This window comes from Catharus ustulatus, chromosome 2 (assembly GCF_009819885.2).
Source record: "Catharus ustulatus isolate bCatUst1 chromosome 2, bCatUst1.pri.v2, whole genome shotgun sequence".
Taxonomy (NCBI): Eukaryota; Metazoa; Chordata; class Aves; order Passeriformes; family Turdidae; genus Catharus; species Catharus ustulatus.
In genome coordinates, this window is record NC_046222.1 from 55215641 (window position 1) to 55241433 (window position 25793).

The window sequence follows — 25793 nt, forward strand, 5'->3', positions numbered from 1 at the left end:
AGGCAGTTTTTCTTGAAAACTATTTGCATTTCTCTGGTTTGTATTTCTACCATCCAGTTAAGAGTCAGATGCCACAAAATAACTTTAGCTATTGCCACCTTTAATGCTTCCAGGACAGCCTTGGTTTAAAAATGCAGGACAAGATGTATACAAATAGAAAATGCTTATTTGATAATATACTTGGAGAGAAAATCTTCTGGTATTTCTACACTCACTGAAAAATCCTGAACTTATCAAGAGTCGCCAGCCTGACTAATCAGCTCATATACAAAAGACTTTTGATATCACTGCTTTGCTAAAATTTGTCAAAATCAAAACTTCTTAAATATCAATTGTATTTGAGGTCAGTGAAGAAATAGAAGAGGGAGACTGACCTATTATATTTAAAATAATGATTCTTGGGCAACAGCAAAGTGAAATAAGTAAACTGGTAAGAGCATCACACCCAGAGATGTGCATAATCAAAATGTTGATTTGCCTGTTGATTTGAGTGGGTGAAAAGGTTACACAAAATCTCTTCAGCATTCCTTAATAAGGAAACCTTTTTCTTTCCCTTGATTAAAATTACTCTCAGTGTTTTTATACACATACATTTCAAAATGTGAAATGGTATTTTCTTAAAAAAAAGGCAACTATTAGCCTATTTTATTTAACCATTTCAGCAGAGTGTTTTCTGTTTGTCAAACACCAATGAATTCTGAAAGATCGAGAAAAGCATGCGTGTTGCAGGGTACATGCAATGACATCAGTGATGCATTCATTTCTGCCCTGTAGAAAACTCCAGTAACAAGAAACCTTCTAAAGGCTAAGCTGTTCCAAGGACATTTTAGCATTCTGAAATTGAGCACAATGAAGAATTTTGTGATTAAGTTGCATTTCATCATGAAGTGGTCAATAACTGAAATTGAAGCTCTCCCCACTTGGGTTGGATAAGATAAAGCAGCGTTGACAGGAGCTCTCCACCATTCCTGGTCATCATCCTGGACTACTGGTTGGCTGGCTTAGGCTTCCCCCCATTCAGCATCTGAGTACTGCAAAGCTCATCCTACAACTTTTAACTTTTCCCACGCAACATGCAGAGTGTCAGCAGTGCATTCCCCTTCTGGAAAATAACTTGTCAGTCCTATATAATTCAGGCCCTCTTTGATTCTACTCAGTAAAGTCCTTTGAAAATCTGGCTCTTAACATGAAATACATTCTATATTATCTGGACCATTTTGTTAGGGGTCCAGATATCTACTAGATGCTCTTAGGCCATCTTCACACCATTAAATGGGACAAGTAACTCAGCTATGCTTACAGTTCAAAAGAATGCCAAAAGCATGCAAGTTTACTTGAGAATATCTCTTTTTTTCTTCATATAGGAATATTACCAATCCATTAAACTTGTTAGACTTTATCTTTACAAGTAAAGAAATTACGGCCTCAGCAAACTTCTTTTGTTCTGTAGCAGAAGTATCTTCCTTGCCTCTGAGCACTATTTTAGATTTAAAATAGTTCCTCAAAGGTATTTCTCAAGTAAACCTTTGAAAAGCTTTTGTAGGGTAACTTTTCTCCTCTCTCCTGCTTTGTAGCAATGCTTATTTAAATTTGAAGTTTATATGAATTTTGATTCTACTATATTTTTATAGTCATGCTGAACTTTTCCTCAAAACAACTCAAAACTTGTATGGATCAGTTCTGTCTTTCACTGCATAAACCTGTTATTCAGATTTTAGGGGGGGTGATTTTGGGTTGGGGATTTTTTTGTGTTGGTGGGGTTCTTTTTTTGTTGCACCTCATTAGAGCACTGGCTGAGACAGCTGCAGGGTCCTTTGTTCTCAGTAGAGTCAGCATGTTCTTTTTCCAATTTTCTATATCTTTGGGCACAGACTGCTCATCTTTCCTACTTAGAAATGCCATGGACACTGCTCCTAAGTGATAGTTGTCCATAGAGCCATCCTAACAAGTACAATTCAAGTAATTTCCAGTGAAAGTTTTGATGGTGAGAGGAGACAGGAAAGACAGTTCAGAGAAGGACATAGCAGGCACCACCGTGGCTGGTGCTGGCATAGTAAATAGATGGTTACCAGGCCATCAAATAATAATTTAACTCTCCATGGCTCAGGCTGCAGGTGACCAACTTTTATAAGACAAGTTGAAGCTCTAAGTCTGCAGCCCTACAAAATGCTGCAGTGAGAAAGGATGTGCTGCAGACATCAGAAAACAGAAGAACCAGCAGTTTAAGCAATTAAGTAGGCAGGGGAGATTACCAGGAGGAGTGAGACAGCTATTTTTGACAAGAATTTTGGAATATGTGCCCTAGAAACTATTATAACTTCCCACACTAAGTGCCAGCCAGGGGAACAGTGTGAAATGCCAGATGTCTGCAGAGCCTTTAGCACAAACTCCATCTTTGTATCCTTCTTATCCTTCTCAGGAAAGGCTAATTGCAATGATATCCACATAGTGACAAAATGAGTCAAGGGAGGAGAATGTGCTGCTATCCTGAACCATGAGATACAGTCAGATGCTGATATCTACCATTAAAAGCCTTCATGTTGATTTAATTTTTGATTTTTTTTCTGATTGTCACATGCCTAAAACATGTGGCTTCCAGTTGCACGAGAGATCTTGGCATGAAGCAGGGTCATGGAGAGGACAGAGCAAGTGCATGAACCCACCACCCCTGTAAGGTAACTCTTACACACGTGCCATGTGCTAACACTGTAAACCCCAGACTGCCGGGAACAATCTGGGGCATGATAATCCCATAATGAGCAACAGCAGGTGCTAAAGTGCTTAAAGTAAATCACTCCTGCAGTCAGCGAATTGTTATTTATGTCAGCACCACCCAAGAGTGCAAATCTGACAGGATGGGTGGCAGCCACTGACCACTGAAACTGGGGACTGGGAACTGCAGGGGATCCGTGGGCAGGCAGGGCAGGGCAGGGACTATCTCACTGCCCTCAACAGGAGCAGTACAAACTGGGGATGGAGCACCAGGGGCATCTCCCTGGGGACAGGGACAGCCAAGGCTGGACATCTGCCTGCAATTGGAGCTGGGGATCAGGCCCTGTGAGGGGAACCAGGGTCAGGCCCAGCCCAGGATGACTGAAGCATCATACAGAGCCAAGAAACTGAGTGTGGTTTTATAATATCAAGTTTGTTGTTTTCTAATTTCGATTAGGCTGGAACAAGAGATTTCCTCTATCTCCTTCAAGCCTTTTGTTCATTTGGACTATGAGGAATTTTTATCTCCTCCTCTCCTCTCCTCTCCTCTCCTCTCCCTCTCCTCTCCTCTCCTCTCCTCTCCTCTCCTCTCCCCTCCCCTCCCCTCTCCTCCCCTCTCCTCTCCCCTCCCCTCCCCTCCCCTCCCCTCCCCTCCCCTCCCCTCCCCTCCCCTCCCCTCCCCTCCCCTCCCGACACAGGGCTCTCACATCTCTCTGAGCCATGGCACAGGAGCAGCATCCATCCTCACTGCACAGGTGTCAATGAGACTGAAGGTCTGGCCTGATAAGTGCTTTCTGATGGGCAGCCTGAGGCAAGGTAGATGATTTCATCCAAACATTTTAAGTGTATTTGGACAAATTATTCTTGCCCTAGGAATATATTATACTAATGAAATTATGCTGTCAGCCATTGCAGGCCTGGCAGGAATTGCAAACTATTTTAATCCTCCAAGAACACATTTGCCCAGGCAATAATTTGACTTGTCATCAGTAAATTCTTAGCTCAGCTTTTTAAGAGACAGGAACACACAAAAAGGGATTGATCTCTGGGTTATTGATTGCTATCACAATTGCATCAATTTTTCTTCTAAAGTCTGTAGCAAATTGATCTATGGGCTGTATTTTCCCACCTGTATATTGAAGGTCTACAGGCTTTAGGGAGGGTTTTTCAACATAATGCAGCAGCTTGTTGGTTTGATTTCAAAAGAATATGGAGCTTGCCAAATGTACTCAAAGGGAAGAAAAAAAAGAAAGGTAATTTGTCCTTGTAAGTACTGATGCAACATGAGAATAGATCTGTGGGCCTTGTAAATTCAATGCCTAAAGAACAGGTCCTCTGTTGAGTGCTGGGCTGCTGTGAGAAAAAAAGATCAGCCCAAAGGAGAGTCAAATTGCAGCTCAGTATTACTTCTTGGCTGAGACCCTCTACTGATCTTGGGTGTCACTGTCCCTAGCCAGAGCAAGAAAAATAAAGAAATGTACAAGAACAGGGTTCAGCTTACCTTTCTACATGCTGGACAGGTTATTCTGAATTTGTCATCCTATATTCTCTTTCCAATCAGGGGAAAGAAATCCAGTTGATGTGTCATCTGATCCATTTTAAGCATCTCTGTTAGAATGAGAGAAGCTGCACTCTGAAGGTGTGTGGTTTTTTTTTTTCCCCATTGACTACTCATGTAGTCAATGAGTATACAGTGATTAGTTCAGACTTAGATGCATGACTTTTAAGCTGCAAGCTAGGACAGATGATTCCCAGGCTAATTTTCCTTCTTTTCCTCTTTTTTTAAGATTTCTCAGTATCCTATTCCTAATCAGCACAGGACGAGTCAAGAGTGCACAGCCTTGCTGGTTCATCCTTCCTCCAAAATAACCCTTCAGCTGTGCCCAATTTTTCAGGTCTGCAGTCTGCATTGCTCTGTATACCACACCATTCCTGAGCAGATTCCCCACAGAACACCTGCTTGTTGTGTGGAGGGATCAGACAGATGCAGAGGGAAGCGCCTGTTGTGGGATGGTGTGGGAGTGAGGCCTGTCCTGGATCTCACACGGGGCCTTTCTCTTTTCAGAGCTGACATTTTTCCCTGTGACAAGACATGCACAGCAACTGCTGTCACTGCTGTGTCACACTGGGTTGTGTTCATCAGGAAATACCCTGACATCAGTCTTTACTGGTAAATCTCTTCAGTAAGATGCAGCAGCCGCAGCTGTTTCTGCACCAACAGAGCACCAGTATTATCCATCTTCATTGTAAGACCAAAAAACCCCATTTGATTTAGGTCAGACTTACTTGGATTCATTGTGGTTTTACCAGCTGGCTTCCCTCCAGCACCAGTGTATTTATTTTTGTGTCACTTCTCAGCACCAGAAACATACTGTTCTCCCCAAACTACAGATGGGTTCCAGAAACAGAATTAATCTTCTCCCAGGCAACAAAAGCAAGGGTGAGAAGTTACATGGGAACCAGAGCAGAGGAACTTTACCAGCCTAGAAATGGAGCCTGTAAGAGGCCTTTCTGTGGGGTGGTACACTGAGCTCTCCCAGAACCACAGGCAAAGCCTGGCCCCACCTGCATGCTGCTCCTGTAGACATGAGAGCCTCATTTGATCTCTACATGGTTCTTAGTTGGTAGTTTATGGCACAGATTAGTGAAGTGCAGGAAAACTGGATTCTAAGATATACCCTATAAAGAACTAAATCCAATGTTTGTATTTTTGGATAAGAGGGTTAAACTGATCTGCCAAGTAAATAAGGTACTACCCCCTTTGAAAAGCCTCATTTTCCAGTCTGGAGCTGTCTGCCATTAGTGTGACACCTGTGTGTAAAGAGATAAAACTGTGGCAATCAGCTATAATTTTAGTCTCATGCACATTATCTCTGCTTCCAACTAGAGTTAGTTCAAAGAACAGTTTATGTTTGACACCAGCCTGGCAAAAACAGAAGATTAATAACACTGCTTATTTATTAATTTATTTGCTTGCTTGCTACTGTGTCTGCCTCACATTTGTAAAAAGAGCTGCACAGCATCCTCCTCTACTGGAAATTTAGTTTTAGTATTAAGATTAAATTATGTGCTTCATCTTTACCAGTGGATATGGAATATCATAGGAATCAGGGAAACTGTCAGCTGTATCAGCTAATCAGTTTAAATACAGAGAATCCATTAAACAAAGAATTTAAGCAATAAAATACCTTGTTTATGATTAATGATATTCTGAACATGAGGAAGCTCATCACCCAAGTTCTCTGCAGCTGTGGTTATGCTGCATAATTGCATAATAACCAGCCACACAGTCAGTGCCTGTCCAATAAGCATTTTAATTTTATTGTATCATAGAAGAGTACACTGATGCTAAACTGATTAATTAAAAACAAATGTCATTACTCAATACCATCTTTAATCATAAGAGTTTAAAAGAAAAAAATAAAGTTTTGGGTTTTTTTTAATAAGAAATGTGTGCTTACCAGCATTTGAGATTTTAAATTCCTATTTTCCAGAAACACTGTGGGTAAATACCTTAAAATGCCTTAGTTACCTCAAAATCATGACTCATCTAAATTAGTGGAATTACAAGAGTAACCACGTAAAGGAAGGATACTCTCAAGTGCCAACTTAGGATATCAAATTTCCCAGTCCATCAGTTAAAGCCACTTACATGCTACAATCAGTATATCTGGAATCCCAAGTATATTCTACACTGAAGGAAGAAGTTTGGCCAGATTCAAACCTTCACCTCTGATTTTGTCTTCCTCTGATGTTTAGCTCCATTCAATCACTGACCACAACTATCAGCAATTCAGTTTCCCATTTTTGGTTTCAGATTCTTTCAGTGTCATGTGTGATGCACAGAAACGTAAGAGGCACTTTCTCTTGAAATGGTTGCCAGCATTACAAAAGATCACCTGCTGTGAAATTAGGCGAAAACCAGACATCACTACACTCCCATATCTCCTTTAAATAAAGCTAGCTCTACTCTGTCTTCTAGGCCTAAAATAATTCTGCATACTACATGCTTTGAAGGATTAATTAATCCTAAATGTGCTGAAATATTCATATAGAAGGTATTATATAAAGCCATCTAACTGTTCATTGCTGCAAATGTCAAAAAAACACATTTCACAGGACAACAGTAAGAAAAGCCCACACAAGATAAATCCAGGAATTTCAAAACACTCGTTCACCCAAACTCACCAAATAAAAAAAAAAAAAAAATTCCTACATGCTTTGGGAAAGCTAGAAGTGTAAAAGTTTTATTTAGATCCAAAGAGACAGTACACTTTTGAAACCAAAATTCTTTTTGCTGTTGGAAAGAAATTGGAGTAATCAAACTTAATTATAAGGTTCATCCTTATTTTCAGAACACCAGGAAGAAAATGAAATGCCAAGTAATTCAAAGAGTATGAGTACAGAACAATAATCATTTTGCACAACAAAGATTACAGCTGGACATACGATTAGAATGGTCAAACACCACATGTTTTAGCAATTAATTATCATACTACTGCATTTCAAATCCCAAATCAGATCAAATTGGTCCTGGCAAGGTGAAACTGGGACTAAATAGGACACAGTCTGCTCTTCTCTCAGGTCATTCCTGTACCAATAAATGTCACTTTTAAGTCTTTGAAAAAAAAGTCTCTTTTTAAGTCCTCAGTGAGGACTATCCTTCAGGGAAGCATCCAACTCTTTTGTTGTGAAAAAATGTTCTGTCATATTTGTACTGTGTTTCCAATAATTCTGAGGTGCTACATGCATCAGACTTGACTGCACTAATATTTGATTAAGAGACAGCAGTAGGAAATGTTTGCTGCATGAATCCAGGAACTGGATCTTCCTGACCACTGCGAATGTCCCTTGTCTTTTATGCCAATAGAACCATTATGGTGATTTTTTCCCCTATCCTTCACTGCATTGACAAATGCCAGCACAATAAACATTTGCAAATTTTTCATGTGAAAAACACAAGCAGAAGACTGCTAACCTAACCAGCTGTGCTATGCTGTGAGGAAAAAATTAGCCAGGCAGATCAACTTGCTTATGAAAGAATGATACCATGTGCATCGTGGTAACATGACAAATACCTGTAATGAATTTCATACTATGTAAGAGAAAAAAAATGGGATTTCCACACTGAATATGCTGTACCATGCTGCAGGTCTTCAGTCTCTGTATTTTAGAATGACACCACTGGTTTGTGTTCTACTGTGAGTTTTATTACAGTGTCACTTCAATGCTGCCAGCAATAAGGAACTATTAGTACTGCTCTTAAAGAGGCAAAAAACTTTATTGCAAAGAGTTAGGAATGCTCTTAAAATAATAAAGGGCAGTCAAGCAACCACATTTGCTTTCCAAGAGCTTTTAAGATGCAACCCAGAGGACTGAAGCTTCATTACCAAAACATTTTTCCTGTTGCCACTTGAAAATTTTTTTTTAATTTAATGACTAAAATGTAGGTAATAAAACTGCAACAATAATTGCTTGCTTAAGAATGAAAAGACAAAGTAGTTCTACTTTCACTGAAGAGATGACTTTTAGGACTGGCACTATTTTGGACCCTAAAATACAAGGATCAATGCCACTGAAGAAGATAGAGATTTTTATGACCCCAAGACTGTGGGCAAAAGAGTTCATCTGAGAGTTCAAATTCCAAAAAGCAGCATACCAATACCAGGATATATGTTTCTTTAGAGCACATATATAGTGTTCAAAAGAAACAACCATTCTACAGGAGAGGCTCTGAAGATTCCTTAATAAAAAGTGCCCAATTTCTATGCCATTTCTATCCATTACTAGTGCCTAAAGCACCTGGAAATGGTGCTATGCTTCTAAACCATGCAGAGAGAAAGTAGTAGTCAACACAGGATCTGTGACAAGCCAGCTTTTAAAAAAAGTTGTATTTAGATAATACTTCAGATTACATCACTCTGCCTTTTTCTTCTCGGTCAAAAATGCTAGAGGCTTGTTTGTTTTTTACAGCTGCATAGTTCAAGGTTCTACACAGTATATAAAGACATTAAATATTCTCCAAGTCTTCCAACACCCTCACACTCAGAATCACTGATGTGAAGCAGAATAGAAAGGGTCAGAGATCACCAGTACAAAGATGGCAACTAGAAGAGCAATTCCATTAGGCAGAGGAACACTTACACTAAGGCAGCCAAGAAGACATTCCAATCTGGATCTCTCATTGCAATAAGACACAAATACTTTCATTTTCAATTTAGAAACTTTCAGTCAAATTAAAAATTTTTAAAAGTGACCGGAAGTTCTTGGCATCAATATTAAATCAGTGCTTTAGTTGTGGAAGCTGGTTCACTCCTACAGTCTTTTTAATTGATCGTTTTTGAGGGTTAACCATCTTCAGGTTTCCTGGAACACTGTGTCTTCCTCTGAAATAAAATGGGTGAAGTTAGTCAGCAAATGTCACATTGCCTGTAAGTTTTAACTGCTAAAAATGTGCATGCTTTCTATATTTGCATATCTGATTGCTACTGTGAATTAATAAACCTGAGAAAGGAAAAAAACAAATATATTTCTAGGTTCGCAGGTTAGCAGAGCATCTAATTATTCTGCAAGTTCAATCTTCATCTCATGTTTCCTGTTACCTAAGTGATGTCATTTGAAGAACATGAACAGAATACTAAATACTGGCACTAGGAGAATGATAACTGGCTACAGAGACATTTTCATCAGCTTAAGAATTCCCATCAGAAAAGGGGAAAACACTTCAGGTAGATGTAGTTACAGCTCTCTGCAGGCATTTCACTCTGGAGAGCCAGGCTCTTGAGCTCATGATCACCAGAAATGCCTGCAGGAGATGCTCCTAGCAGATTTTTGAAGTGGTACTCATCATGGATACATACACCACCTACATGAAACCAGTGAGAGCTTCAACTTGATCTTCTAAGAAATCAGTGGGAATGTAAAAAAAATCCCCAGGGAAAGAATGGTGCTTCCCCAAGCTGGGAGGGTCATTCTCTCTGCTCCTATGTTCCTTTGTTTCTCTTTCTGTTCATTAATGCAGAGCAAAGACTTTACTTACTCTAACAACAATATGCAGAGCTTCATTGTCTTTCTCAAGCAAAGGCATTTTGAAGGAAAATATATCACAACATCACACCATTTGTCATGATACCCAGATATGTGATAGAAGCTACGATAATGGTATCTGTGCAAGTTTCAAATTTGTGGGGAAAGAGTTAGAGAAGTCAAACCCAGTGTTCACTAGTCCTCTTGGGATTGACACATCCTTTGTTCCAGCTCTTACAAGCAGTATTGGTCTTGAGAGGAGAACTGTGTCCATACAGATATAGAGCTACTTCTACTCAGAGTTGGAAGATCACAATCCAAGGTCCCAGTGTGCTCAATAATCAATTATTTGAATAAAAATCAGATGATTATTCACAATCGATTAAACTGCAGATCACTGTACAGCTGGACAAAGCAAAGAGAAAAATGCCTATGTGGAATTCTGCAGGCAGCAAAACCTCTTCCACTCAAAAGCAGCTGAACTTACAGACTTAAAAGTCAGGTAATTGCAGCAGTGTAGTGTTGAAACTGAGCTAATAAGCCCCACCATAAGCCTCAGTGTAACAGCAAGGGTCAGAATGACAATAAATTGGTTGCTCAAATTGCATCAGAGATATCAGCCATCAAGACATCCATGCTCTTCTTAAGTCTCAGCTAGCCTATCCTCTTGTCCTGTACAAAGCACAAAAGGCTGAACTTGCTTCTGTTTTGGATGGCCAGGAAACTGAATGTATCAACAATTAGGTTTCACAACTACTATCCAAAAATATTTTCAGTGTTGGTTTCATACACAGGTTGGGCTTTCTGTACCTGTTCCTATAGTTAAAGCAAGCACAAAGCAATTTGTTAGAATGGTTTGAATTCCAAGGCAGGTCTTTTGTGAAAGGGCAACAGAGGTGAGATAAGAACTCTAGACAGAAATTTTTCAAATTATTCTCAAAAACATGCATATCTTCTCTTACTTAAATGAAATTATTTCTCATTAATGTCAGCTTGAACAAAAAGTTCCCAGGCTATTAATCAAAACATAATTAAAAAGAAATAATATAACAATGGCTGTAGTTACCTTGTGATGTTCATGAGGTGCATACTTATATTCTAGTATTTTCTTAAGATACAAACTATGCCAAATCCCCATTCTTACACCCATGTTGACAGCAAAGATCCTGAAAGTTCTAAGTCTCTGGTTATAAAAGTCAATAATTTGAAAAATAAGTCCTTTCATACTAAGGACGATTTAAATGATGAAAACGTATCTTCATGTGTTTAAAGAATATTGAAAAATTTTAAAAAATCCTCTTAGGGAAAATGGATTGAAAAGGGATATTTTGTTATACTACACATCTTCTGAGACCAGCAGTTATAGGACACTTTATTTTCTTTTTCACTTGATCTTCTTTTGTTTGATATTTAAAAAAAAAAATTACAGAAACACACTGTCATATAATTTCAGGGTAAGTAATGGTCTACTAAAATAGCTTGGAAAAAAACCCCACCATAATCACAGATCAGTGCTAACCCTCAGCAAAACCTCAGTATCTGGCTGATGATATTTAATCTCACTGCAGAGGCAGTGAATCCTCCTAGTTCTAGCTTTCTGACCTGCTTCACATGAACCATGTGAAATATCACTGGGGCCAGAAGTGATACAGTGGCATATGGGGCACTTAAAACCCACACAGTGCTTTTTATATATTGAGAAACTTCAGTTATAGAACTGAATTCATATTGTACTGAATTAATTCATATGCTACTAATATCCTTTCCTGGAACATGAAGATCCACTGTTCCAATTTATGAAATCATGTGATTCTGTGCTTAGACAGAATGAAAAGGCTGGTATGTCTACACAATACCACCAATTTATATTTCTAACATATATCTGCCATAAACAGAACTCTGTTATACAATGATTTATACACATGTATTTTCAACATTTGCATTAAATAAAACTGATTGAAAAGCAGTATCAAAAATTATGTTGAATAATACTTTGTCAGTGGGATTATGCTCTGATATTTATCATGAACAGAAAGTTGCAACGTTCAAAACATGGTACTTACCAAAAAATAAGAAACCAGAAAACAGGAAATATAAAGGAAATTTACCTCAGTATGTGTTTTTCTCCCTTGCCAGTCAGAGCATCTGTTTTTTGCCTTTCAACAATTTTAAGTTTAGCTGAGGTCTGCAATAGCCAAATTTTTACAAAACAAGTTAAATTCTAACCACAATCACAGTTACAGAAGTAAATAGGATTAGCACAGATTTACGTTATTGAAGGCAAGACATTTTTGTACTTGAGGAACTTCAGTGTTAAAGATGATGGTCAGTATAATGTATGATCTTATCAGAGGAGATGTGATTCTGTGACATATGAGGCAAGAGCAATGCCACGGTTGCCTTCACTGTTTTTGTAATTTATATAAATACAGAATGCTGTTATATATGATTATTATCCATAGCACTCTTTTTGTTGGCACAGTTTACTCCAGGCCTATCCCAACAAAAATTAGCTGCTGTTGTACAAGCAGCTGTCCAGCTCTAGCAATCTATAATCGTGGCCTTTTCTGCAAAGAAATCCCAATCGCAAGTCAGATTCCATCATGCTTGCAACAGTTTGTGGCAAAAATCTGGCCTGAAAGAACGGCCTTTTAAAAGAACTGCTATAGTTCTTCTTTGCTTGGCTCTCAAACTGATTTCTGAACACCACCAGAGAGTGCCTTTAAGATCTGTGGATTCCAAATCCCAAACCAATGCTTTTCCAGATTGAAAACAAAACAAAAAAAGCAAACAAGAATACACCAGAAACCATTGGTACCTCTACCATGAATTCTCAAGACTGTGAATTTTTAAATTTATTTTAAAGCTATCACTTAAAACTGACTACATCCTTATGAACCAGGCATGACAAACATCAAGAGCACTCAGAAGATAAATAGATATTCTGAATATAAAAAAGCAGAAAAGCACTCAGTAATAAAAAGGTAAATAAAAGAAATGACTTCTCACAAGCATCTTTGTCTTCTGCTTCTGCTGCAGGTTTCAGGAGGGATCCAAAACAAAGGAGGAAAAACCTAAAATAGCTGTATTTTTTTTAATACCTACCAGTAAAAAAATTCTATTCTATGATATTTTTTTCTTACTGTCAGCTATAAAAAAAATTACAAACACAACGAGAGAAAACAAAGGCTTAAAAGAACACCATATCCATTCTCTGTAAATAAGAGAATGTCATTGGGATATATAGTTGCCACGAGATAGCAACACCCTGTGGTATATTTACTGTGCAAGGTGTGGAAATTGTTAATCCTTCTAACTCAACAGCAGCCAATATTAGTGTGCAGAACATTGATATTTTAATACAGTTGAAAGGATCTGTACTGAATGTATGTCTACTTCTGCCTCTGTTGTTAAAGTGAACTGTTAAAAGCGAAGGCATACATATGCAGATTTAAAATAATATAGAAGTCAAATCAAAGTCATGGCAGAAGAAGATTTGAGGGGAACAGATAAACCACTGATCCTTTTGAAATCAACAGTAAACCACAGAATCATAGAATATCTCGAGTTGAAAAGGACCCATAAGGATCTTCAATTCAAAGTTCCTGGTCCTTGCAGGACTGCCTAAAATTAAAGAGTATCTTCCAGTTGCTCACTGAAGTCTGACAGGTTCGGTGTTACAACCAATTCCCTGGGGATCACGATCCAGTGATCCCTTCAACGAAGACCTTTTCCCTAATGTTCAATCTGCATTGATGCAGCTTCATTCTCTTTCCTCTTGTCCTGTCTCTGGTCACCACGGAGAGATCCCCCTCCTCTGCCCCCCTGGAGGAAGGTGTAGTGCGGGGTGAGGTCACTGCTCAGCAATCCGGCCAATCCTCAGCCTTCTCTCATCCCAGCTGAACCAACCAAATAACCTCAGCTGCTCCTCATAAATCTTGCCCTTGAGGCCAGACCACACTGTTCACCCTCCCCTGGGACACACTCAAGTAGTTTGATGCCCTTCTTAGACTGAGGTGCTCAAAACTGCATACAGTAGCTAAGATGTGGGGGTCACTGCCCAGCTCAGATCAGCCATGTACAATGTAGATGTTTAATCTAAACTACTCACTTAGGCTCTGCTTAGAGCTCAGGAGGAGGGGCAGAAAAGTCCCTGGGGAAATTAATTTCATCTTGACCTAAAACAGATATGATACTTTGCACATTAGACACAAATCTTTCCTCATAGATTACAGAGGATTCCTCTACAACTACTTTAGACTGTATATTTGACGTTCAGAGAACAAAAGATGGGAATATTAATCTGAAGATGACTGTTTTGCTCTCATATGATACAGAAATCATGAAAGTAAATAATAAATTCCTAAAAATATAATGCACTAACTACCTTGAGTATTGATGCCAAAATCCTAGACCCCAGTGCCTCACTATGCAACATGCCAGCGCATATACCTCACTTCAAATGGTGTTTTACACATATTACATATTTAAGTGTTTTTATAGGGAGCTGAACATAGGCTCTCCTCTTGCTAGCATGTTCAGCAATAAAATCTGCTTTTATTTCCTTTCTTCCTTCAGAAGTTCTCAGTTTCACTGCTAATGTAAAGATATTAACAGTTATCAAGAGCATTTCCCAGGCTTTTTCTTGGTTACATACTGGAAAGTTCATTTAAGCAATTCTTTAGATTTCCCAAAGTAGCAATGAACCATGTGAGGGAATCAGTTGCCCACTGTGCAAACACATGGAAACAGTGCTAATTACTGGCTTTTACCCCAGTTAGTTATGAAAGGGACTCAGTGGCAGCAATTCTTGAATATCACACTAAGTATTACTAAAAGTAATGTATTCCTTTTACATTATTTAGGAATTTAGAGCTTTTCTAGAATAAAAAGTACTATAAATCTTCACGGATTCCTTTATAGGTTCTTCCAGTTTGTAGTATAAAATTTCAAATATTACATAATTTGCAGCAATAAAATGTAATCTGCGATTTTACCAAAACAAGGTGTCTTATCCTTGTTTTATAAAGTTAACTTGTCAGATTGTTTGCCTTTAAAAGAAAAAAGGACAAATATGAAAAGAAGGAATTACTGCTTAAGGTGGGTGTCACTACTGCTGATAATTCACTCCTGTTCTATTCAACTGCATGGCAGTCTTGTGACTAATGGATGGCCAAGCTTCAGAAAATTGCTTCAGTTTTCTGTTATGAGCACTCTACTATGCTAGGAAACACTGAAACTCCAATCGATACAAAAGCAAAAAAATTATTTATAATAAATAAACTATACAATCTTTCAATTTATGTGCCTTAAAATTTTTTAAAAGCAGCTTTTGTAAGATTTTTGGTATACAAATGAAATGATAAAACACCCTGATCTAATGGCATTAACAGATGCTGTTGTTACATCAAGAAAGTATTAAAAGTTACTGAGTCACACGTTTCTTACCTGTAAGATCTCTGAGAGGTACATGCGCCGCTCATCATTAACTTTGTGGTAAGCCTACAGTCAGAACAAGATACAGGCTACCATTATGCACAAATTTTAAAAGCTGAATTGTACAGAGGATTCAGATATACAGTAGAGCCTTTTTCCAGTGACACGTTTTGTGCAATTGTTCCACATACAGTGTCTGTCACACAACATAACAGCTTTTACAGTCTAGAGGGATAGAGGGATTGCAAACCTTTGCTTCTTGTTCCAATCTAAGTTCATAGTCTTTTAGCTGATTCTGGAGACTTTTCTTCTCCTCTTCTAGCTGTTTAAGAGTCTTCTTTAAGGAACCCTGTGGTTATGGTAAATAAAACAGTGTTTTACAACTATTTCCATTCTCTATAAAGATGTCATCACCATAGTCCTCATTCTTCAAGCATTATGATGTTTGTCATTCTCTTCGGTTCCTGTGCATTTCTTTTCATAGTTGTGGCTGGCACAATGCAGAGACAAAAGCAATTAACTATATGCTACAATTATCAGCTATGCATTACATATTTCCACTATGCTAAAATGATGCAGGTAGAGTTTTCCACGCTGCCGCTCCTGGCATCTTGGCTAAGTCACCTTGTGGTGACCAGTCAGAATTGTTCCATTGTTATAAAACAAATTCCTCCTGATGGCTCTTTTTCAGTAGGAAGATTTCACATCCTAGCAGCACATCCATTTTCAAACCACTTGCTGAGAGAGCTGCTGGGCTGGTAGAAGAGCTATATGGGACATCAAAGGTAACTCATACTAATTTGGGTAGAAAGCAGTACTTTGTGGGGGAGACTTTCTTAGGTGTGCAGCCATCTACCTCATCTACAGTAGGAATGAGTAACAGCAGTAGAGCCCATTTTGGTTTCTGGTGCTGGCCAAATCTTTGCTTCTGTGTAATAGAAGCAAAACACACACCCAAGCAGGTGTTCCTCTATTTCTAACACAGGAAATTAATTTTCATAATCCCATTCATAATTTTTTCCATTCCATTCAGTAGAGACATTATTACAGAAGTCTCTAACATACAGTTTCACCCTCCAATTTCAGGAACTCTGCATTACAACAAAGAGGAATTGGGCAAACCTGCCAGGAGGCCTGTGTGGATGAACAAGTAGCTCCCGAACAAATTCAAGCACAGGAAGGAAGTCTAGAGAGGGTAAGAGAGGGTAGAAACATAGACTAGTAGCCTGGCAGAAATATAGGGACTGTTTGAACAGTCAGGGATCACTTTAGCCCTGACAGAATTCAACATGGCCAGGGATGTCAAGGGAAACACGAAAAGCTTCTATAGGCACATTAGTGATAATAGAAAGTCTAGGGAGAATGTGTATCCTTTCCAGAGAATGGATTGAGAGGGTTCTTTAGAAGAATAATTTAGGGATGTTGGTAGATGAAAACCTTGGCATGATCTGGCAATATGGCCTGGAGCCCAGAAAGCCAACTGTGTCCTGGACTGCATCATAAGAAGTGTGTATGCCCCATCCCTGGAAGTCTTCAAGGTTGGATGGGACTCTGAGCAAAACAATCTAGTGTAAGGTGTCCCTGTCCATGGCAGGGGGGTTGGAATTAAATGGTCTTCAAGGTCCCTTCCAAGATAACATGATTATTCAAGGTCAGTTTACACCTTTTTGATCTTGTACTTCAATGTATTTTAAGATAATTGTTCTTCTACCTCTCTGGTGTTTGTCCCCAGCACGTATAAACTGAAGACATGAGCATCTTTTTTCCAAGTTCATTTTACTAGGATGATTAACCTGAACTTGGAAAAATTATCTTTCACACAGCAGGCTGTCCTTTCATCTAATCATCCTAGTAAGCCCTTCATACACCAGGCTGGAGCTCAACATTCTTATAGCTGGAGAACAGAACTGGCCTACAGCACGCAATACTCCAAAAACCATCTCACTGCCTTGAACAATGTCAGTGATTCTACTTCTCTACCTATATACATTTTAGGATTGCATTTTCCTTTTGCATAGTTGCACAATAATGGCTCACAGTAAACAAGGCATCAACTAGAATACCCAGATGCTCCTCTGCAGTTGTATCAGTTCTCAGTTAATAACATAATTTCTTTATTATTTTCTAAATCCTTTGGTATACACTATTAAATTTTACTCACATTTTTAATAATCTAGTCTTCACTGTCTTTCTGAATCATATCCAGATCCCAATTATATTATATAATTGGTTTCAGGAGAGAGCTATCACAATCTAATTCTACTTTGTGTATCAAGGTCATGCATTAAATATTAAGATTTATCCTAAACCTGGTCCTGGAAGACCTCTGCTTGTACTTTCCCAGCAGACTCCTCCACTAATCACTGCTATCATGTTCCATTTGCCAGCTCTTTACTCATTTAACAAATCTACTCATTTTCATTTTCTCAAAATTAATCAGTTACTTCCCATGTGACATGATATCTTTATCAGAGGTCACAGTGAACAAGATTACTATATTTCTTGTGACAACAAATCTATTGTTTTATTACAGAATGTCAACAGGTTTGCCAGCCATGAGCCCCTTTCAATATATCCATATTTCAATTTCATTTTGCAACAACTATTCCTCTCTTTATCTTAAAATTGGATAACAAAGTGCTTTTCTCCAGTGCAAACAATGTTTATTAGAACATGTTTATTAGAACCTCTTGCTATCAGATCAGTGATGTGACAAGCCAGTACTTTCAGAATCCTAAGATACGAATTACACATTTCCCTCATTTTGAGCATATCCAGCTCTTTGAGTTTTCCTTAGGATTTGGTTGTCATTTCTTCTTCCAAGTACTTGCTGATATTAGCTATTTTTTCCTTTGTCCTGCATTTTACTGTTTGTGCCTTTACTTCAACCACAGGCAATATATACATGTTTAATTTAAAGTAAATAAATTCATGATCGCTTGATCTGACAGGTTTTTTGACTGGCTTTTCTGCAATATTCTTGTACATTTTAAAAATATAAAACAGTATTGTGTCTCTCTTATCTATTATTTTCTGATAAAATGTGTTAATTATCCATTGAGTTTTGTGCCTTATCATTCTTAGCACTTGGTTTTTAGTCTTTATTTACAAGTCTAACGTACAATACAATTTCTGTCAGCAGTCTAATAATATTATATCCAAATTCATCCATCCAAATATTGTATTTATGTGTATATTTGACTGAATGGGATTCAGTCAGAGGTGAGGGTATCAACATTTGAGCGTCCAAAAATGAACTGAACTCCTCCCTACTAAGAGTCACAGTGAAGACAATCAGTGATGTGCAGTGATTCATTCAGCTAAGCAGCTAAAGAGCTCAACTCAGTTCCATCTGAGTTGCTCTAAGGAGTCCAAGACATTCATGTGTGGCAGATACAACACATGGGTTACACAAGACATATCCTTCTGAAGCAGTAATGGGTTACTGTGCTCTGAAACATCTTCAAGACTCTTTGCTTACACAATTATTCCACTGAAGATGCCAACCAAATAAATCTAGATACAAATCTGTACTCAGCTGACTGTATTAATAAGACATGTAACTGCCTATAGTAGGAATTAAAAGACCTAGCAAAGAGGTAAACAGCTACATATAGAAAAGTAAATATTTGTGTCCTAATATTTAAGAGAGTCACATTGTTTCAATGTATATTTCAATATCACTTCCCAATACTATTGTGACTAAACTTTGTTTTTCAATCCATCCTCAAGATGAATTAATCCAAACAGTTGATGAAGAAAGAATTGACAACATCGTCAAAGACTCTCACACCTGCTACATACCATATCTATCTGTTTTGTTCTTTCCTGGCAAGTGTGTACCTTTAATACTTCTTATCCCTTCACGTTTTTGCTATCAATGCTATTACATTCCTGGTCAGTCAGGGTCTTCAATTTGTTTGCTCAGGTCCACTGTAAAATAAGTATCTGTTCCAGAACTTTTTTCTTTTTATTTTTAACATAAGCACCTCCTTAGTGAAAATAGATAAATCCTTTCCTTTCTATACTGATTACTTGACCATTCCCTTAATAATCATTTTTTTCTCATGACCTTAATGGTTTGCAAGGCCTTTGTTTACCAGATTTTCCCAGTAAACACTGAAACAAGATAACAATTCTCCAAATATTTTCCCCTTCTCTTTCCATGGGAATTCAAATTTTCTTTCCCTATTTATCATGCTAGTCTCAGATCTAGAAGGGCAGTATCCATATATGGTTTATTTCTCAGAGAGTTTATGAATGCTTGCTGCTGGTAAAAAAAATTTCATCTGCCTGTTTTAAGTCTCCACTCTTTTCTAGCAGCTGCAGATTATTACAACTTTCATTCTTTTGCATAATTTTCTGCAAACCATTGTACTTATTTGGCTCCAAATTTTATTCTTAATTTTAAAAATTCTGTGTTTCATGAAGATTTCCCTAGGAATAATTTCAGTTAAAATCAAGATTTTGCAGGAGCATGGCAAAATGCACGGTACTTTTAAAATATGTTGCAAGAGAGAATAACCCCTCCCACCATTCAAAAGGAAAAAAAGAGATGCAGAAGAGCTGTATCTTTGAAGAGTATTTTGCCCCTGACTGAACTGTTACTAACTTTAATCTGTTACAACTGGCATACTGGAGACAAGAAAAGAATTGAGGGGTAGTTGCAGGTTTTTTTCCTAATTAAAGCAGAAGTACCTTGGACACAGATGAAATCTTTGTCCAAATACAGAAGGCTCCTACAGTCAATTCAGGCAATGTTGGCCAATTCAAGGAGAAAAAGTAAGCTGCAGATTAAAGAGAAGATTTGGCTTAATTCCACTAGGGTCATGTGCTATTTCATTTCAACATCAGTGTCTCTACAAATTAAACAAGACAGAGAAGACCTCAGCACTGTTGAAATAGGAAAGCAAATTTTTTTGCCTCCTTGACCTCACTGCACTATAAAGACTATAACCATGTGACAGCATATTTGGTACAACATCTTTTGTACCACCTACTACATATTTTGTATCACCACAGTAAGCTGAAATACAGTAAATACAAAAGTTCATGCTGCTCTCCAGATTTGCTCTATGTTAATCCACAACACACTATTTATTTCTTTACTAGATGGTCCATCAGTGTTATGTAAGACAGTAAGACTTGCTGTTGCAGCTGTTACAACAGAGCAATTTGGTATCTCCTCAGTGATGGTACTCATCTAATTTCTTTGAGTTCTTTCACTTAAAAAGTAAACTACTTTTAGATCTTTTTTCATTAGTCCTTTCAGAAGCTCTGTCTATTTTTTGCTGCCAATGCAGCTGGTCCACTGCAGATGCCTGGGCATTCATTCAGCTCTGGAGCAAGAATGTTATCCAAATGCAAGCAAACAAACCGTGCAGTACACTGCTTTTGATGAGCAAGCAGACGGAAATAGGTTGATAACGTGTCTAAAAGTATACAGTTACCTCATAAATTGTAATAAACCTACCTCACAAATTGTAATAAACCTATGATCACAAATCTCTTATGAAATAAGAAACCTTTAAAATACTCAAAATTTACAGATTGAGAAGTGAAGCCCAAAATCAAAGTAGGACTGGAGTTGAAATTGCACTTCAGGCAGAATTTAATGTCTTAGTGCTAATAAAGCAGTCTATGCAATGTCTTACATTCTTCACAACTGCTTTTGTCAAATAACTGGGTGGTATCTGAGCTGCTGCTGTTGTGATTGCCCATAGGACCAAGCTGAATTGAGCTGCCTGGTTTGCTGCTGAAAGCCTTCATGGAGTCTCAACACAAACCTTCCCAGTGGTCATCCCTCTAACAGGGCACATCATGGCAAGAATGCTCTACACATATAACCTGAGTGAGAAAGCCTCTTCTATCTAACACCTAAAATTTAACCCAGAAATAAACTACTTGAGTTACATTTTAGTCCTCTGCTTCCTAAAGAGCTTGCATTCTCATATATAAGAGCCTGAGAATGCCCTTGCCACCACCATACCTAACCAGTGCTGAGACAATTTTTGAAGCCAGGCTGTCAATGAGTCAGAAATGCAAATATTTGCATGGAGGGAGATGGAAAAAGTGAGAAAGGCTGAAAGGTCATATCTATTTCTGGAGCAAAAGCAGGATTTCAGGCACACTTCTTGTGTTTTTCTTACCAGCTTGCTATTGGTTTTCCATCTCTAATATGCAATCCACTTGAATCCCAATCTAGTTGCCTTTCTCACCGCTAATACCTAGGAAACTTACTCAGCTAAACCAGCCTGAGAACTTCTATTCCTGCATCCATGAACCTAATTGATGACACAGAGATCAGTATGGCAGTACTGAAGTTCTTGTGGAAATCTCATTACATAGATGCTCCTACTCAACTAAAAGACCTCTCCAAGTCCCCAAACACTATAGAATGCAATTTCAAAACCAGACACTAAGAAACTTTAAAGGAGACTCTAAGAAACTTTAAAGGAAAAAAACCTTTGAGAGGTTCTAAAGGTCTACTTTTGCCAGGACTGGTTGTAAGGTATCTCCCACTCTTACTTTCAAGGCAGTTATTGGGGAACTAGCAGAGTCCTTGCATATCTGAAGGTTTTAGCTGCTGTACATCAATACAAGCCAAGTGAGAAACAACAGCATATCAACTCAGCCAAATCATTAGGAGCTGGATTTGCCTTTCCTGAAGCCTGTGGGAAGCATACAGAAAGAAACCTCACCAAAACAGACTAAATTCTCTATGATCATGGTTGTATAATCAACTTAGTGCTTCATACTGTAAAACAAAAGTTCACAGAACACAGAACTTAAAGCATACATTAACACCGACTTGTAGCAGAGTTCTTACATCACAAAAAAAGCCTGAAAACAAATCAAGGGCCAGTGAGAGCTCAAGAGAACCAGCAAGAGCTTCCCAGCTATGCAGATTTCCCCCAGAACGAAAAATTGTCAACAAAACTCCAGGATGAACCACTACGATAAGTTCTGGAAAAGCTTTTTAGAAGTAGTTTAACTGAATCCTGATTTTTTTTTAAAGGTTCTTCTACTTAGCCTTGAATAGCAGGAGACAGTCTATGCCTGAAAAGAAGACATAAGCTGACTAAGGCATTTAACCTGAATTTAAGATCCTTAGTTTTCAATATATCATCCATGTCAAACCACTCTGAGCAAGCTGGTGAAAGGCTATAAGACACACTGAGATTTTAAATGAATACCTCCTTTATATAAAAGAATTTTGTGGTGCTTAGCAGGATTCACTCTCAGAGGAAAGACACATTAATCTTGTGTCCAGAAATTACAAAGCCCAGAGTTTCACAAAGGGATCACCAATTCTCCAGTTCTTTTTTCCTCAATATTTTATTTTCATTTGACTGGAGTTATATATTTGGCTTAATATTGCAGGAAAATGAAAATATGGAAAGATGCTGCAAGTGAATTTTAAGGCCACCCACACAAGTTGCTCTCATTCTGGATTTTTCCTTTCCCTACTCTCAGCGGCAACAGAGGTGACAATTTCTAACAATCTTTTCACAACAGACAAGGTGACAAATCCATAGCATCATCAAGCAGCTCAAACATGTTTTCATCATAGCCCTGCTCATGTAGACTAATGATCCTTATGGCAATTTGCTGCCTCTTGAATTTTTCTCCATGATTTAGAACAGAAGCAATATATCTGTCAGTTGTGATGAAAAAAAAAAAAAAGGCAACACAAGAAGCCTTTTGCAACCCATTCTACTTGACATTTTAAATTAAATTAAGTTTTATTTAGAAACTATGCTCTCTTTCCTCCAACATGAGGAGTTGATATTCATCAGGTGACTTAACTGAATCCTTTAACATATCATTTTAAACTCATTAGTAACAAAACCAAATAATACATCTTGTTTTACTGAAACAGAAATTGGTTTTAGATTGCTATCAATAAGTTCACGAGTCATACATTGCATAAAGAATTATACTTAAAAATTATTTGCATAGCCTATTTCTCCATGCAGCATGCGCTTTGATCCTTAAAAGAGTCAGAGCAGGCAAGGAAAGGCTCCCTGCACTTCCCTAAATGCCAAGTGCCCCCTTGTGGTCAGCATAATCTTAGATTCCAATCCAGACCCGAAGTGGAACTGCTCTAGTGCATTGCAACAGGGGTGGGACGCTCACTCCCTAAATCCTTATCTCAGTGGTCTCCACACAATGCTCATAGGGGTCATGCGCTGACTTGGGCAGGGGAAGTTAAAACAGAGACCTCCAGCGCTGTGGTTCAGATTGACAGAACAAGGCATTGCTGATTCAGAAATGTCTCAGCATCTTCTCCTAGTAGGCCTGAAAAAGGCTGGATTCCTTACACATTTTCTCTGGAAGTCATCCAGAATCCCCATCAATTGCTAAGGAATTCTTAAGAACAGACACATAGGAATGTCACTTGATTCCAAGATTTTTCTCTGGCTGTTTTCCTTGAAACACAAAGTGTATTCTGCCTCTAGGCACACCACAGAGGGATTTGAGTAAAACAATCTCCTGATTTGAGCAAGGCCACCAGGAGGAACAACAAACACCAACTTGGCAAGGAAAAGAAAAAAGGTATTTCGGAGGTATTCAAAGTATTTATTTGAGGTCAACTGAAAGGAGTAGGAAGGGGAAGTCTGTGAGGAGGCAAGATAACAGCTTAGGGTAGTCAGACCAGAAAACTTGGAGAACTTTCTCCAAAACACTTCCAAGTGTCATGAAAAGCTAGGATACCAGATTTCTTCTTTCCATAGATGGCTTAACAGGAAGAGCAACGAGGTTCATTTAAGAGTCACTTGCTAGGAGAATTGTAGCCATTTCCTATGCGATTATAAGTGCTGATGTTCCCTGTAGGCAGTTATCAACGCCTACTGAAATACAAAATCTTCACTGCATGTTTTCACAAACCCAAGATTCCCTTCCTGTCATATTGCAAACATGTACATCTCCAGTGAGACACTGCCACACGTTCTGATTATAGTTTAAAACTGACAGCAAAAACACTGACAAGGTTGCGTGAGGCTATTAGTTCTATGGACAGTGTCCTTATAGAAAGGCAGCTTTGCAAAGCAAGTATCTGGCCCTTAATGTCAGATTTTTTTCCTCTGTGGTGCTGGACATTATGAAAAAATAGCGATTTATCACAGAAGCTCTGGTTCCTGGGCTAATCTTAACTAGAGCGTTGCTAAGGCAATGCTATCAGGAGTGTGCTCTTCTGAACTGATTTTGCAGTAACGCTTTTCAGTATTTGCATACTAAAGCTGCTATCTAGGGACTTGTTCTTGCAGAAATGGTGAGAGAGAAAGGAATAGTTTTCTTTCTGTTTATACGGGAAATTAGCTTAGCAGAGAACATGTATTTTACTAAAACTCATTTTATTAAAAAAATGCAAACACAGGAAAGCACCATGCTTAAAAGAAGCAAGCAGAATTCCCATCTTGTTATACTTTGGAGAGAATGCATTTCTTCTGTAATTATTTCTGAAGTACTGTATGACATTTTTATTATAGATTGGGACATATAGGAAATTACTGACTAAACGGTTTTCACTGTTGGAACTCCCTTGTGCTTGTCACTGTGATTTTGAATCTGCCCTCAGTACACAAAAATTATTATCTAAACCCTGGCAGTAAGAATTTTTGTGTTCAAGGTGTTGGTTCTGCATTTATTGCTATGCTACATCTACATGATTTTTCTGAATCAAAAAAAAAGCATTATCTCATATCAGTATAAGGACTTCAGAAAGATAACTGTATATATAAATGGTGTAGGGGTGTTTTTAATAGAAAGAAATAATTCACCAGTACAATTCTAATTCTAAAGCAAAAATAGTGCTAGCCATCTGCAACAATTACTGCAATTTTTCAACACAGAAAATCCTCTGTGCTTCCTTGTTCATCACTCCAAAATTTGCATTTGTATTCTTTTCTTTCATTCAGGTTTTTATAGTCTGCTGACTGCCAGGGTCCCTGATGACTAATCTCTTTTTAAAAATTTTTCTCTGTAGTGTTTGATATCAAGAAAATATTTTATGCTACCTATGTCTACATAGGTTGATTTACTCTACAGACATGTTTTCCTCCCTTTTTTCACAATAGTAGGACTTTAAATGACTAGTTTCAGGGAGCTAAATCTCTTTAGTATCTTTGAGATAACGGAAAATTCTTTAGTATATTAAGAATTGTTAGAGGTCCTTCTAACAATCCTAATTATAATTCCAAGTTTATTGGGAACACAGAAAATAATATTTAATTTTCTACATACGTTGCTCAAAACAAAATCTACTCTCTACTGTTTCCATGTTCTAGAAATTGTATCATCTTGCTGAAAGAACCACTTGCCAGTCTTTCCACAGAGCTTCACAAAACCTCAGAATCAACCTTTTTGGGATCATCAAGTCCAACCAGCGGTGCCAAGTCCACCACTAAGCCATGTTGCCAAGCACCACAATGTGTCTTTTAAATACCTGCAGGGATGGTGACTCATCTGCTTCCCTGGGCAGCCTGTTCCAGTGCTTGACAAGCCTTTCAGTGAAGAAATCTTTCCTATTCATATGCAACTGCAAGTTGAAAGCTGAATATCACAGTGTACTTTTGATTTTACAGACACACACGAAATTCTTTATATACCCCCTC

At 38.1% G+C, this 25793-nt stretch overlaps 1 protein-coding gene across 4 annotated transcripts in view; it reads right to left on the bottom strand.

Annotated features, from left to right (window-relative positions):
• Positions 1–6937: 6937 nt before the first annotated feature.
• LOC116992228 (coiled-coil domain-containing protein 169-like) overlaps positions 6938–25793 on the bottom strand; it is a 29402-nt gene continuing 10546 nt past the window's right edge. For 3 of the 4 annotated variants that reach the window (XM_033051656.1, XM_033051655.1, XM_033051652.1), the window contains 4 exons: positions 15425–15523; positions 15187–15240; positions 11847–11923; positions 6938–9098 (listed from right to left, as the gene is read on the bottom strand). In XM_033051656.1, the coding sequence (XP_032907547.1) occupies positions 8996–9098; positions 11847–11923; positions 15187–15240; positions 15425–15523 (333 nt within the window). In that variant the 3' untranslated portion in view covers positions 6938–8995. Of the gene's footprint in view, positions 9099–11846; positions 11924–15186; positions 15241–15424; positions 15524–19872; positions 19962–25793 lie in introns of all 4 variants that reach the window. The other variant, XM_033051654.1, reaches the window with a different exon arrangement.